The sequence below is a fragment of the Ptychodera flava genome, chromosome 22 (genome assembly GCF_041260155.1).
Source record: "Ptychodera flava strain L36383 chromosome 22, AS_Pfla_20210202, whole genome shotgun sequence".
NCBI lineage: Eukaryota > Metazoa > Hemichordata > Enteropneusta > Ptychoderidae > Ptychodera > Ptychodera flava.
Window position 1 is genome coordinate 24,072,405 of NC_091949.1, and position 16,707 is coordinate 24,089,111.

At 35.4% G+C, this 16,707-nt stretch overlaps 1 protein-coding gene across 1 annotated transcript in view; it reads left to right on the forward strand.

Annotated features, from left to right (window-relative positions):
• LOC139123003 (annexin A13-like) overlaps positions 1-11,170 on the forward strand; it is a 16,169-nt gene extending 4,999 nt beyond the window's left edge. The window contains exons 6-11 of the mRNA XM_070688942.1: positions 898-988; positions 1,131-1,267; positions 2,812-3,001; positions 3,552-3,610; positions 9,447-9,569; positions 10,489-11,170. Coding sequence (XP_070545043.1) covers positions 898-988; positions 1,131-1,267; positions 2,812-3,001; positions 3,552-3,610; positions 9,447-9,569; positions 10,489-10,566 — 678 coding nt within the window. The 3' untranslated portion in view covers positions 10,567-11,170. The remainder of the gene's footprint in view (positions 1-897; positions 989-1,130; positions 1,268-2,811; positions 3,002-3,551; positions 3,611-9,446; positions 9,570-10,488) is intronic.
• The last annotated feature ends 5,537 nt before the right edge of the window (positions 11,171-16,707 follow it).

Consider the following 16,707-nt stretch of genomic DNA (forward strand, 5'->3'; position numbering starts at 1 on the left):
CCCATTTTTGTGCCCATCTGGGGCATGGCCAATGCGACGCAGATAAAGCATTGTAAACTCTAGTCGATTTGCTTATTTGTATTTTGGCTGCATGCATTCACAGACACCTCTGAAGGGGACGGGAGAATTGACGGGGGACTTGAAAATATCAAGGGTATGTTGGGGAGGTACTTGAAAGGATTTGGAGACTTAAAGATGAACTAGAAACAAAACTCTCTCTCTGATTGATATGAAATTATCCAATTATCAATCAGAGATGGGGCGCCCTCTATTGCAAATAGCTCACTGGCAAAATGTTTGAAACGAGAGCATATCTTCAACACCTGATAAAAACACACTGTTATAGTTTTGGTGCTTTTTACCTGACATTAACATCAAACATCACCATCTAGAATGTTACAACTTAGCGTTCTCCTCCACAGACGCTGTTCACTATATCAACTTTGCTGAATTTAGAACACAAATCTAAGAGGACACTATAAGGTTCAGATATCACTTGATTTTCACCATTTTCATCATACGAAGGTCTAAAACTTGACTTCGCTACCTGTTTGACAATTAGAGAGAAAAGTCGCACATTAAGAAATCGTAAGATCTCGACACGTCAAGTACACCGCTCTATATGTACACACATCAATATTGATCAATGTATCAGTGACATACATACATACATACATACATACATACATACATACATACATACATACATACATACATACATACATACATACATAGACAGACAGACAGACACATAGCCATAGACGTAGACATAGACATAGACACACACAGGGGAAAATTATTGCCCAATGTTTATTATCATCTTTATTATCGTTGTTATTCTTTTTGTTTCACAAATATATACTTACTTCAGTTATCTATGTTTCGTCGATTCTACAGGCGCCCTCTATCGATGAAAATGCGTTGATCGACGTCATTTGCAGCAGTGGCACTGAGGAAATCATGGCAATGACAGAAGCCTACAACAAACGTAAGTCATTATAAAGTTCTGAAATTAATCTTCGGTCATTTTTTGTCCTTTGCAAATGAAAATATACAGTGTAAATAAAAGTAACAAGCTTCAGTGTGAATGTGAAAATGCTTTAAACTGACGTCACTTTTTTATCTCGCAGTGTATGGGCGAAATTTAGAAGAAGACGTTGAGAATGGTACAAAGGGTGATTTACAGAAAGTGTTGGTGGCGCTGTTGAAGCCAAGTCGGGCAGACCGAGAGGAGATGGATTTCAAGGGTGCCAAAGCCGATGCAATTGTGAGAAACACGTAATAGAGTAGCTGAAGGGGGAAAGATATTCAGACTCCCAGACTTTTACAATTCTTTCCTGATCTACGTCTTGTGAGGGTTCATTTTAGAGCTCTTGGAGTAAGAACAATTTATACCGTCTTAGTTTTTGTAAAATTGAAAATTTTATTTCCCCCGTAGTGTTTGCACAGGGCTGGCGGCAATGTTGAATTTCAAATATTGGCAAATATCAGGTAATTTGTTTCTCGATTAACAAAATTTGCATGTTGACCCCTGATTTTTATTCTTGATTGGGTAAGAGTATGGCTGATAGTTTTATTTAGTAAAGTTTGAGTATTTCACTTTCGAGGCGCATACTACCTTAAACTTGCCAACCAATACAGATTAATTTGTATAAGTCTACTATAAAATCCGTGCTTATGGCAGAGTTTATTGTTTGGCCAGATTTTGAGCACTTTAGATGATCAATACATTTTCATAGTCTCTTCACTGAAAATGCGAGGTTACCAGTTTTTGAACATTACCTGTAACCAACATCATGATTACATTCTGTTGCAGAGACAGTGATTTGAACATTAATGGGCAATTTTCGTATTCTTCAAATCGACGAATATAATTAAGAGAAACCCGTTATGAATTGACTGTAAAGAAAGGAGTCAATTGCTCAAAGGGCTAAATTAAACTATGATAGATACAATTAAGGATATTTTTCGAGGGGAAACACCACTTTATGTCATCCCTCCTGGCATAATTATATTTATTTTCTCATGCATACATGTAGGTATTAGTGTACTATCATCTGTAGATCTAGTGATATATCAACTATCTATCCATTTATCTATCTATCTATCTATCTATCTATCTATCTATCTATCTATCTATCTATCTATCTATCTATCTATCTATCTATCTATCTATCTATCTATCTATCTATCTATCTATCTATCTATCTATCTATCTATCTGTCTGTCTGTCTGTCTGTCTGTCTGTCTGTCTGTCTACATGTCTGCCTGTCTGCATGTCTTCCTGTCTATCTATCTATCTATCTATCTATCTATCTATCTATCTATCTATCTATCTATCTATCTATCTATCTATCTATCTATCTATCTATCTATCTATCTATCTATCTGTCTGTCTGTCTGTCTGTCTGTCTACATGTCTGCCTGTCTGCATGTCTGCCTATCTATCTATCTATCTATCTATCTATCTATCTATCTATCTATCTATCTATCTATCTATCTATCTATCTATCTATCTATCTTTCTTTCTTTCTTTCTTTCTTCTTTCTTTCTTTCTTTCTTTTCTTTCTTTCTTTCTTTTTTCTTTCTTTCTTTCTTATTTTCTTTTTTTTCTTTCTTTCTTTCTTTCTTTCTATTCAAGTGTCTGGCCATCCATGCAACCGTCAGTCCTTCAATCTACCTGCACATCTTTTATCTTTTACCACATAGTATGACAACTTTCCTCTATTTATTTTCCGTCTGTTCGTATGATTTATATGTTTGCGTGTTGTTTTGTTTGTTTGTTTTGTTTGTTTGTTTGTTCGTTCGAAGAAACTGTATGGTGGAGGAAAAGTAAAACTGGGAGCAGAGGACTCTGATTTCTTCAACATTATGGTTACCCGCAGCCATACTCAATTAGAGTTCACCTTACTTGAGTACATGGAGCTATCAAAACGTGATATCTTAGAGGTCATCGATTCAGATCTGTCTGGCACAATGGCCAAAGCGATGAAAGCTATCGGTAAGTTCGGAAATTGTGTATGTTGAGTCCGATTGATACACATTTTGAACTGAGTGTAGGATAGAAAGCATGCTGACTGTTTATGGGAGACAAGACAGGGCAAGTTGTCTGACGTTATGAGGTCGCCCTGTTTGACTCGAGAAATCATTATTTATCTTGGCTTTAACTCTGTACGCTGCGCGTATTTGTCATTTCTCTGTTTTGGAGTTGCATTGACTCCAGCTTGACTTAGATCGCTATCACAATCCATAAGGAATACCAATTTCGTCCAGTCTAACGATCATCGATTCAGACCCCTTCACATCAGTCTAAACGTTCAACCCCGATAAACCGAACGATTCCTGTCACTGGTAAGTAGCGCAAATAGATGGCTGTGATTAAAAGAAAACAATATTATTGTCAAAGTGTTCAGATGTGAAGTGCACAAAGACAATATTGTGACCAAAGTGAGCAGTCCCAGACAAAATCATTGCAATTTAGCACTCTCACATTTCTATGTAATGAGATAAAGATCATATCATGTTTAACAAGTTCTCTCATCTAACCTCAGCTCTGTTTGTTACGGACAAGTACAAGTACTACGCCTACAATCTCTACAAATCAATGAAGGTAACTGTTTAATTGCTTTTTATGTATAAGCATTAACCAACGAATTTTTAGTTGTGATGAATTGCTTTTGGCTAGTCCCATACAACTTCCATACTTTGTCTGAGGATTAACGTTAACTTTCTCAGTAAAGAGCCTCTGTTAATGCGCAGATAATTCATTGTCAACATAAATATGTAGCGCAGTACAGTTTGGGGACGGAGCATTTGATCTTCACAGGGCATAGTTAAAAATGGAAACCAGATATGAACTGTAAATGCTCACGTGTTTCATTATATATAGAAGTTATGTGTAAATTTGAACCTTTGCCACATGTTTGCAACTTCATTGAAAGTATTATGATCAACATAATGAACAATATTCACCACAGATTAACTTTATAGGTCATTAAGTATTCAAATACGCAATTAGCTGAAACAGAAATAGTTAATTTCTTTGACTGCTGTCATTGTATCACCACTTTATATAGCAAGTGTAATTGCATGCCTTTGGTCAAGTCCTTCAAACTATATATTCCAAACTTTGAAAGCTCATTAGATATGCAAACTATAAATTAGCTGACACGAAAACTTAAGTGTGAAATGACTATCAATATTGGTATAACCTGGTGTCATCAATATACATAGCATGTTATGCCAACTTTGATCAAATAAATCCAAGTATATATCCCTAATTAGGAAAGTTCATTAAATACACAAATTAGGAATTGGCTGAAGCAAAAATGCTTAATGCCTTTCAATAATGTTAGCCTACATAATAGTATCTTTAATGTACTTAGGAAGTTTCATCAATTTTGGTCATGTAAATTCAAATATATATCCCTAATTTCAAAAATTCATTAAATATGCAAATTAGGAGCTGGATGAAGTAAAAATGCTTAATGACTTTCAGTAACGTCGTATCATAGTATCTTTATGTACAAAACAAGTTTCGTCAACTTTGGTCTCGTCAATACAGATAAATATCCCTGATTATGAAAGTTCATTAAATATGCAAATAAGGAATTGGCTAATGTTCAAATGCTTAATGACTTTCAATAATGTTCTATCATAGTATCTTTAATGTACATAGCCAGTTTCGTCAACTGTGGTCTTGTCAATTCAGATAAATACCCCTAATTAGGAAAGTTCATAAAATATGCAAATTAGGAATTGGCTGAAGTAAAAATGCTTAATGACATTTAATAATGTTCTATCATAGTATCTTTAATGTACATAGCAAGTTTCATCAATTTTGGTCATGTAAATTCAAATATATATCCTTAATTTCAAAAGGTCATTAAATATGGAAATCAGGATTTGCATGAAGTAAAAATGCTTATTGACTTTCAGTAATGTTAAATCATAGTATCCTCAATATGCATACCAAGTTTCGTCAATTTTGATCGAGTAAATTCAGATATATGCCTAATTAGTAGATTTCATTAAATATGCAAATTAGTCATTATCTTTCACGTCAGCCCTTAATAACTTGCACAGCTGATATATCTTGATGTGATCAACATTTGTAGCAAATCTCATCAAATTGTGTGCAGTCGGTCTCAATGTATAGTCGTTTTTTCTAAAATCATTAATTATGCAAATGAGCAAAAAGTAAGCAAGCCACACCCACCAAAAACTAATCAGTTCTTGCCATTTGCAAACTGAATCTATGTACCAGATTTGATTCTGATCTGATGAGCCGTTTTTGAGATATTGAGCACACAGACAGACAGACAGACAGACAGACAGACAGACAGACAGACAGACAGACAGACATCGCTGCGACATATGCCCACGTGTGTCAACACGTGAGCAAAAAATGCTTCAGGCCAGAAAAAATTATTGTCCCTCACCTTTTTCTAGCAAAGGTACAGACACGGGGAGCGATTTTTTGCTCACGTGTTTACACACGTGAGCATATGTCGCAGCGATGTCTGTCTGTCTGTGTGTCCGTGTGTCCGTGTGTCTGTCTGTCTGTCTGTCTGTCTGTCTGTCTGTCTGTCTGTCTGTCTGTCTGTCTGTTGGTCCGATATCTCAAAAACGGCTCATCAGATCAGAATCAAATCTGGTACATAGATTCAGTTAGCAAATGGCAAGAACTGATTAGTTTTTGGTGGGTGTGGCTTTCATACTTTTTGCTCATTTGCATAAATAATGATTTTAGAAAAAACGGATATACATTAAAAACGACTACACACAATTTGATGAGATTTGTTACAAATGTTGATCACACCAGGATATATCAGCAGTGGGTAGCATTAAGGGATGACATGAAAGATAAAAGCTAATTTGCATATTTAATGAACTTTCCTAACTAGGGATATATGTCTTATTTGACTTGATCAAAATTAACCAAACTTGGTATGTATATTAAAGATACTATGATTTAACATTATTGAAAGTCATTAAGCGTTTTAACTAGAGCTAATTCCTAATTTGCATATTTCATGCACTTTGTTAATTAGGGATATATATTTGAAATGACTGGACCAAAGTTGATGAACTTGCTACATGTATTGAAGCCACTATGATACAATATTTTTGAAAGTCATTAAGCATTTTTCTTCAGCCAATTCCGAATTTGCATATTTAATGAACTTTCCTAATTAGGGATATATATCTGAATTAACTTGAATGTAGTTGTTGAAACTTGCTATATACATCAAAGATACTGTGATATAACATTATTGAAAGTCAAAAGACATTTTTACTCCTGCCAAAACCTAATTTGAATATTAAATGAATTTTCATAATTAGGGATATTTATCTGAATTGACTTGATCAAAGTTGATGAAACTTGCTATGTACATTAAAGACACTATAATACAACATTATTGAAAGTCATTAAGCATTTTCTCTTCAGCCAATTCCTAATTTGCATATTTAATGATCTTTCCTAATTAGAGATATATATCTGAATTGACTTGACCAAAGTTGACAAAATTTGCTACACATATTACAGATACCATGATACAACATTATTGACAATCATTAAGCATTTTTACTTAAGCCAATTCCTAATTTACATATTTAATGAACTTTGCTTATTAGGGATATATACCGGGATTTACTTGATCAAAGTTGGCAAAACGTGGTATGTACATTGATGATTATACCAGGTACTAGGTTAAAACAATATCGAAAGTCATTTCACATTTTCATGTCAGCTAATTTATAATTTGCATATCTAATGAGCTTTCACAGCTCGGCATATATGGCTTGAAGGACTTGGCCAACAGTAATTACACTTGCTACCGGTATATAAAGTGGTGATACAATAAGAGCAGTCAAATAACCTTAATATTTTTATTTCAGCTAATTACATATTTGTATACTTCATGACCTTTTAGAATTAATCGGCGGTGATTATTGTTCATTATGTTGATCATAATAATTTCAATGAAGTTGCAAACATGTGGCAACGGTTTAAATTTACACAAAACTTCAATATATAATGAAACACGTGAGCATTTACAGTTCATATCTGGTCCTTCTCTTGACACAGATGATGAAGCGAAAAAATGACTCTGTTAAAGGGATGGCATCGTAGTTGTATGTCCGTTGAATATAATTCAACGTGATCAAATAAGCATTTTAAAATCATGTGGTATTTCAGCATGTAAACTTGACATCGATCAGAGAACGTGGAACACTCTTGGTAGATGAAGGTGGGGACAGCAACTTTGAAATAGCAAGAAAATGTGTATAGGCCTACATATGTATAAATATTTGTCTTTGAGAATCACAATAAATAAAGTGAAAATGTTATGTTTTAGAATGCGGATTTTCAAAGTAAACAATAAAAATTAGTCCACCGCTCTAGTTTTCTCACGTGTGTAAACACGTGAGCATATGTCGCAGCGATGTCTCTCTGTCTGTCTGTCTGTCTGTCCGTCTGTGTGTCTGTCTGTCTGTCTGTTGGTCCGATATCTCAAAAACGACATATCAGATCAGAACCAAAGCTGGTACATAGATTCAGTTAGCAAATGGCAAGAACTGATTAGTTTTTGGTGGGTGTGGCTTGCATACTTTTTGCTCATTTACATAATTAACGATTTTAGAAAAAACGGATATACATAAAAAACGACCACACACAATTTGATGAGATTTACTACAAATGTTGATCACACCAAGATATATCAGCAGTGGGAACCATTAAGGGTGACATGAAAGATAAAAGCTAATTTGCTATTTAATGAACTTTCCTAACTAGGGATATATGTCTTATTTGACTTGATCAAAATTAACCAAACTTGGTATGTATATTAAAGATACTATGATTTAACATTATTGAAAGTCATTAAGCGTTTTAACTTCAGCCAATTCCTAATTTGCATATTTCATGAACTTTGTTAATTAGGGATATATATTTGAAATGACTGGACCAAAGTTGATGAAACTTGCTACATGTATTGAAGCCACTATGATTCAACATTTTTGAAAGTCATTAAGCATTTTTACTTCAGCCAATTCCGAATTTGCATATTTAATGAACTTTCCCAATTAGGGATATATATCTGAATTAACTTGATTGTAGTTGTTGAAACTTGCTATATACATCAAAGATACTGTGATATAACATTATTGAAAGTCAAAAGACATTTTTACTTCAGCCAAAACCTAATTTGAATATTAAATGAATTTTCATAATTAGGGATATTTATCTGAATTGACTTGATCAAAATTGATGAAACTTGCTATGTACATTAAAGACACTATAATACAACATTATTGAAAGTCATTAAGCATTTTTTCTTCAGCCAATTCCTAATTTGCATATTTAATGATCTTTCCTAATTAGAGATATATATCTGAATTGACTTGACCAAAGTTGACAAAATTTACTACACATATTACAGATACCATGATACAACATTATTGACAATCATTAAGCATTTTTACTTAAGCCAGTTCCTAATTAACATATTTAATGAACTTTGGTTATTATGGATATATACTGGGATTTACTTGATCAAAGTTGGCAAAATATGCTATGTACATTGATGATTTTACCAGGTACTAGGTTAAAACAATATCGAAAGTCATTTCACATTTTCATGTCAGCTAATTTATAATTTGCATATCTCACAGCTCGGCATATATGACTTGAAGGACTTGGCCAACGGTAATTATATAAAGTGGTAGTACAATAAACGCAGTCAAATAACTTTAATATTTTTATACAGCTAATTACATATTTGTATACTTCATGACCTTTTAGAATTAATCGGCTGTGATTATTGTTCATTATGTTGATCATAATAATTTCAATGAAGTTTCAAACATGTGGCAAAGGTTCAAATTTACACATAACCTCAATAATAATGAAACACGTGAGCATTTACAGTTCATATCTGGTTTTATTTGTTATTTTTTTACGAACCGGCAAACCCTCCAACTAGTTACATTGTAACTGATGACTTCAAGTCGCGATTTTGCAAACTGTCCACAATAATAGAGGCATTACACATACATATACAGTGTTGATAGAACACATTCTAGGATTTTCCACGTGTTCTTAGAAGAAAAAAACCTAAAAATATGCAAAAAGAAAATACCCTGAGATCACTAAAATAATTGCAGTGCGAAAGTATAATTATTTGGTGCAATTTGAAAAACAGATTTTTAAATTGGCACCAGAGTAGATGCGGCGATTCAGAGGAACAAATTGATTATTCTTAATGACCTTAATGCAAATATTGTAAAAATCTACAGTTGTGCTGATATTGGTGAAAGACCATATGCGCTGGTCGACAAGAAAATATATATGTTACCATGCTCAATACACTATTCGTACCGATATGCTGTGGTCAATAAAGAAATAATATTGCCATATACGATCCATTATTCGTCCACAGGGATTTGGTACGAGCGAGTCGATTTTGACTCACATTATTGTCAAGACCAATGAATACGAGCTTCCTGGAATCAAAAAGACTTTTGCCAAAGAATACGAAGAGTCCTTGACCAGTTGGGTCGAAGTAAGTTTCAATTCTTCTCTCCTTTAATAACTCTTTTGTCAAGAGCGGTAATCCATGTAAGTGTAACGACGATGATTTTTAACAGAGTTCCCGTACGTGGACAAAGGTAACCACGCCATTATCCGCGCAACCAGTATAGCTTTCATTTATACATGCGAACTTCAATAGCAATATTTTTTCAACAAACTTTCGACGATTATTTATTCTGTGACAGATTTCTCGGTATTTATTTATTTATTTGTTTGTTGTTTTGTTTTGTTTTGTTTAGTTTTGCACGCTGAATACGCCTAGATGTATAAACGAAACCAGTAATTGCATTGCTTTGAGTTAAAGGAAGATATCTCGTGGTTTTCTAAAAGTTGACACTTTCTGAAATTTTAAAGATAAATATTTTATCTAGGGTTTCTAGGTTTTCAGCACTTAGTTCGCCGAAAAAGTTCGTAAACATATAAAGATTAAGTGGAGTCAATAATCGGCAGACAATTAAAGCTGTGTAGTTTACGTTTCATTTCATAAATCAGTATTTTACACAATATGACGTTAGACTGGTCCAATAATCATTTTCATTCAAGGCAGTGCATTACCAGTTCCATGGGACATTTGTGATTTACAAAGTTAAGTAGGACCACCCTGAACCATTGATAGTTAGTGGTGGTGCCACGTGTCCTGAACGGGTAAGCGTACCCTGCTAGCATGCTATACCAATTAGGATTGGTCCCAAAATTGTCTAAATATTGTATGAAATGATACAATATATGAATCAATGTAATAGGTCAAAGCCGGGAATGTTGTCGCTAACGATTTGAGTGACCTAGGTATCGTATTTGGCCACAATGTCGTCATACCTACCATAGAACTTTCTGAAAGTCCTCACTAGTCTTTTCGGTGTATATCCCTGTATTTTGAATATATTTTACAGGGTGACACATCTGGATACTACAGAGACATTCTGTTGGCTCTGATTGGACCAGACTCTGGTGAGAACACTGGAAAATAGGGAGAGGAAAAGAAAAAAGACCTAGACAGCGCCACCATGCAACAGGTTGCGATGCAATGTCATAGAGTACAGAAGAGAATCCAAATTTAAGAACTCTAGTAGTTTAAATGTAATTTATATGTTAGCATCATTAATCATACAGATTGAGTCTTTTTTGGGTATACGGTATAATAATGAGTGTTATCAGCAAAATTGAAAATATTAACCTGCTAGTTGCTCTGAGAGAACAAAAAGTCATTCTTCGCCAACTTTACAGCTGTCGTTTTCTCTTGTTGGTTTTGATATTACTCGGAGATTATAAGGTAACTTAGTGATATACCGTCATTAATGCTATAACGGTGTTAAGAGTTCAATTAGGGCCAGCTGTTTTCTATGAATTGTGAAAATGACAAGGTGATAAGTCCTTCAGGCCGGTGTCATCACAGTTCCGTGAAGTGTGAGTGGACGCATGCCAAATCGCCGCCAACAAATTTCTCGGTCGCTGTAATACATAGAGTGTTCAGGCATAGTCACAGAAAAACAAGACACGAAAATCACAGCCGCACTATTAATCAACTGTGTAATTTAGCGATAATTTGTCTAGATGAATAAATACCTAGAAATATGTCCAGTCTCCTTGTATTCTTTTCAGCCTGAGAGTATCCTGTCCATTTACGATATCGATGGCCCTGTAGAAATGCATGTATCTTGAATTGTCGGCTTTACTTGTTTGCATCTGTCTTTCAATGTACGCGTTATACGTTCAGAGCAAAACTGTTCTCAAGGTCCTTCACTTATACTTGCTAGAGGAGCATGCAGAAGACTTCAGTAGCTCAGCAATGTCATTAGCCAGCAAAAGCACTCGTTTTTCTGCACTATGCAAGGACAATCTCTTGAAAGGAGTTTCTTTGAACATCGAGTATAAGGTTCTGTTATTGTACCCAGCTTGAATGGTGAAAGCTGATACACAAATTCACCTGGTGGACCTTATTATGCCATACAAACTTCGATAATGGACAATGCGACCTGCGATCATAGGTTTTCACCTCAGTGTGACTCGAAAACAACAAAAGAATCAAAAGCAACTACATTTTTCATCGTCACACATAAGGAAGGACAAAGTTGTCTTTCAAATCTAAGTTATTTTATGTCCTGCAACAGGCATATGAGCTTCTTTTCTTGAACAGCAAACTCCGGATACTGGAGAGACGGATGTTATTATAAAATCTGTTATTATAATATAATATTATTTGGAACGATAGAGGTAAATCTAACGCCCTGATGATGTACATGGATCTCTCCAATGTGATCCAGGGAGATTGTGTAATTTTATGAGGGACCGAATGATCCATTTTTGAAGGGGGGGGGTCGGATGCATGAAAAAAAACTAAATTTGAATAAGATATTTTTTCAAACTTAGAGACGAAACTGGAAACTATAGGAATTTTGGAGGGGCTCTGATACATACTGCTTTCCTCAAACAAATTTGAAAGTCTTAAAAAGTAAAAAAACAAGTACATGTCCTCGTCCTGGCCACCTAGCCCCATCCGAAAAGTAATTGGTCCATCCCTTACTTCGATCATTTAATCATTTGATAGAACAACGCAGGGCTCATACTGGGGTGTGTCGTTTAGTAATGTAAACGCTCCATAAAGATGTTAAAGTGATCTTCATGATTACAGAAAATGTTTTGGGTTCATCAAAGAGGCAGTATAGTGCGCAGATGATTTTAATGTCATCAAACTTTGCACAGAGAGAGGCTTTTTTGAAAGTTTAAAGAGCCAATAGCTGTAACGTTTGATGATTATTTTTTACTAGTTTTGTTTTAAATGTCAAGTGCAAGTTCTTTCTTTGCTCTTCAGCAAAGCATCAACACTGTGAAAGCGTCTAAAAGTGTAAAATGCACTTTAATTTTTTTCCTTTTGAATTCTCATCCGAACCAGAATTCACAGGTCAACAATGACAATATAGTGCATCCCACGCATGTACAGGCGAGGTTGCAAGCTGGATACTGTATATTTCAATAAGCTTTGGGAGATAGAACAAAAAACTGTTGACACATACAAAGAAAAAACTAGTGAAAATCTCAAAAGTCACAGTCACTGACCTTTAATATGCCAGGCTTTCGTAACTATACGATAGCATGGAATTCTTCAGATATAACAGCAAGCTGGCTATATAATAATTTACAACCAAAATACTCATAATAAATATCAAACCTAGCATCAGTCACTTGTTATCATTAGGATGTCAAACTAATTTTCGAATTATCCGCCCAGACGAACTCGGAGTGAACTTGAACTTGTGACAGAACACACAGCTTGTAAACATAAACACTGGCATCGGAGGAGGTACATTGAAATCAGTCCTAAATACAACGAGCAAAGCATTTTGTTAATACAATATGTCACTCAGCCAGTGGAAGATAAAATATTTGTGCACATGGCTAATGTGTTTACTTGATAATGATGTCTATACAAACCGAATATTGACATCACAAATGTACACCTAAATGCCTCCATAACAATACCATGATATCTTTGTACAACCAATATGTGTAGCAAGCTACAACAGTCTAGGTAGTTCGAGGATTAATGCCATACATCATAAATGAATTGCTTATAAGTAGAAAATTAGCCCAATTTTATAAACTTACAACCCTCTCTTTTCCATATGTGACTGAGACGAATTTTATAAATAGACTGGGAAGAAAATGTTCGCTCTGTAAATTTGTGTATTAACATCTGGTCATTTTTCAGGAACGTTTCATACACACTGCAACGTAAACTGCTCTGCATAATTTTTATTGATACTGTTCTTTAAGAGATATAGCGCCCCCATTGACGAACTAGAACACAGACTGCTGATGAAATGTGTTATAATTTATAATATGGTGTGACTATGACTCTCTCCCAACAATAGCATAAGCTTACATTTTAATATATCTAATTATCTGAGGTTCATAACATTTGACGCGGTTTTGCAAGATTGAAATCCTGTTTCAAAATTTCATAAATGACAAAGCAATAGGGTAGAGGTATGTTAAAAAAACACAAGCTGGTTGAAAACACACCGCACGGTCTTGAGAACACCGAATTGATTTACTAAATATGACAAATAGATGCTGTGCGTTAAACATGAAGCTAAACAAGTCGTGAACAGCATAGAGAATAAGCATTATTAGTTATTGACGATTTGTTTAGTCTGGGTGATAACCCTCCAAGTTGGCGATTGGTATAGCCATAACTCACGGGGAGACCAGGATGGCTTCTTGACAGATATGGACTGGTGTTTTTTGTTTAAATATTCTATACAGAGACATTGAGGGTGGTAGCTATAGCTCCTTATATCCAAAGATAAACGATGCTCTGTGGTGCTTTGGGTGACGAGGAGAATGAAAATGCCCTCCGAAAGATATAAACTTCTAGCCGTCCTTCATGTAAAGTGTTGACATCATGAGAGGTTTTATGTCCAAAGGTAAAGAGCCCCACTGGAGGAGAATGAGTGACGACCGAAAGACGCCAGATTCCATCTTGGTGTGTGCAGAAACAAAAAAAGACAATGCTTTATCATTCCATTCAATGTCACATTGTCCAGTAATATTGCCAAAAAACAGCTCTGTGTCTTGCGTTGCAATCTACGGCGAAGGTATCGTCCTGCGAAGCATCAGACAATGCCATAAGTTACTCAACCTGGCGCGAAAAGCATCATGGAAGCGATATGAATACTGCTGGTATATTGATATCCTTCCGATGGGAGTGCCATCTACCATATGCGTTGGGCCTCACCCTATAGATGAGGCCACCCGCTTAAAATCTGTGATTGGTTAGACTTTCTCTTTCCATGGTAACTGTTGCAAAATTGGAACAGGTGACAGTATACCTTTAGCAAAAATAGTGAAAAATTTAATTAATACTCTATGAGCTTCAAAATAAGCCTCCATAAACCGGAATGCTCTGTGCAAGTTTGAGAAGCCGAGTATCCGTCTCCGAGACGAATGCTACCTTATAGAGATACCGAGTATAGTACCTTTCTATTTGGAACATGCAGATGCGACATCGCTGTGAACAGAACAGGCCATTGAACGCGGTAGCTTACAAATAAGAGAACCCCATGTGTATTTTGATTGTTCAATTTCATTTAATCCTTGCCGAAATCAGGTAGAGGTCGCGAACTTCAGGCATAATAAACAGGAAGAGAAATATGATAAAAACAAAACAACAAAACGTTGACAATGCATAATATGATTCTCAGTTGTTTTCAATAAATCCATACTAAACCTGGTCTGAGCTTCAAAGATAGTGATAGTAGTCAGTTGGCTTCTCATACGACATTTCTGATCGATTTCAGAGAAATTCTGTTGTCATTGCTTTCGTTTTTATCCGCGGGAGCGACTGCTGGCAGATAACAGAATTTTGTCAACGTAGCCTCTCTTTCTTTCCTTCTTTCTTTCTTTCTTTCCATAGAGCGGTAAAAAAGTTTTTACTTTACAAATCTCCCTGTATAAAGGTTCTCAGTTCAGTAACCAGCAATTACCCAGGACGGTCCCATGTATCAACAGCGTCTAGACTTTTAATGAACAATGTAGACAAAACCTAAGTCTTTAGCGGGATTGGTCAGGATGCCGACGTATAATCGTATCGCGTTTCAAAATTGAAAAACATAATTTCTCTTTTTTTCGGACTTTACATGGTATGCCCTCATGTTCTTATAACAACACAATTTTTGGCCAAACTTAAAATGAATATATTTTTGTTTAATTAGCAAAGCTACGAAAGAAATTATAGCACATTTTGGGCTGCAGATTTCCCTTCACTTTTAACTACCCTCTGCCAACGTGTGATGGTCGATGCCTTAAGGTAGTATACGCCTTGGGAACAAATATTCGGATTCTCAAATCTTTACAATTCTTTTCTGATCTACCACTTGTGGGGGCTCATTTTAAAGCTCTTGGTGTAAGAAAAACTTTCAGCATCTTAGTGTTTTGAGACTCGAAAATTTTATTTTTCTCCGTTGAGTTAAAACGGGGTTAGCGGCCATTTTGAATTTAAAATATCTGTAAATCTCGGGTAAGTTGTTTCTCCGGTACCAAATTTTGAATGGTGACCACCGATTTTATTAGTGATTTTGAGAGGTAATGGTCGAAAGATTCCTTCAGGAAATTTTGAGCAAAAATTAAAGTCTTTCACTTTCGAGGCGCGAACTACCTTAAACAGATGCATCGCCCAGACATCTGTCTTTAGCGGGCAATAAACCTCGATGGGCGTAGATTGTCAGGTGAGCATGTGAGATTTATTTTTCGTGTTAGTAATTGTAACCTATGGTGTTGACAACAAATTAAAGTTGATACAGATGAAATGTCTGGGCAAGCGTTTTCTCGTTGTTCACGAACAATTAAGATGTGCTCGTCTGACTTGGTCAACGACTACAAATAGGGTCACTGCAGGTGAAAACCAGTGTATCGGAGAATAAGAAAAGTATCATGGTTGTTATTTTTCAAGCCTTTCCTAAGTTAACACGGAGTCATCTCCTAAATTCCCGCCAAAATTCAACATAATCGTGCGCTTTATTCTTTTGCATGGATATAATTATTTTCGTCTTTCCGCAAAAAATTGCATTACGGCTGCACAGGCTAGATTGTCCGACATTTTCATTGGAAGTAAGCGGGAATTTTTTTATTTCTCTAGGGTCAACACTTGCCTCATGCACAGATGGCCTGTGAGTGTAGGTAAAATTATTTCTATTGAAGAAAATTGGCACATTCGTTCTTTCCGACTGTGTCACCTTTACTCCACGTTTTTAACCCTGTGAGCGCCAAAGTCAATTTTTGATGCCTTTATAAAATATACCACAGTCAATTCTTTGCAGATTTTTACCAAAATTTTGGTAAAAACTGTAGCCAATGAAATGTGATGTCTACTTGGTCCAAAATTATCAAAAATATGACAGGAAAATTAGTAAAAATTGGGAAAATGTTACACCCAAATTTTTATGGGAAAAATTACAGCACTCAAAGGGTTAAAGGAATGAGCCCGGGCCTGAAACAGCGTGACCTGTAACGAAAGGGCAATGCACTCTTACATGTATGTGAGACAAAACTAGTTTTCATGCATATGAAATTTAGCATAATGTCACGCCATGATAAAGCGTCCTCTACAGACC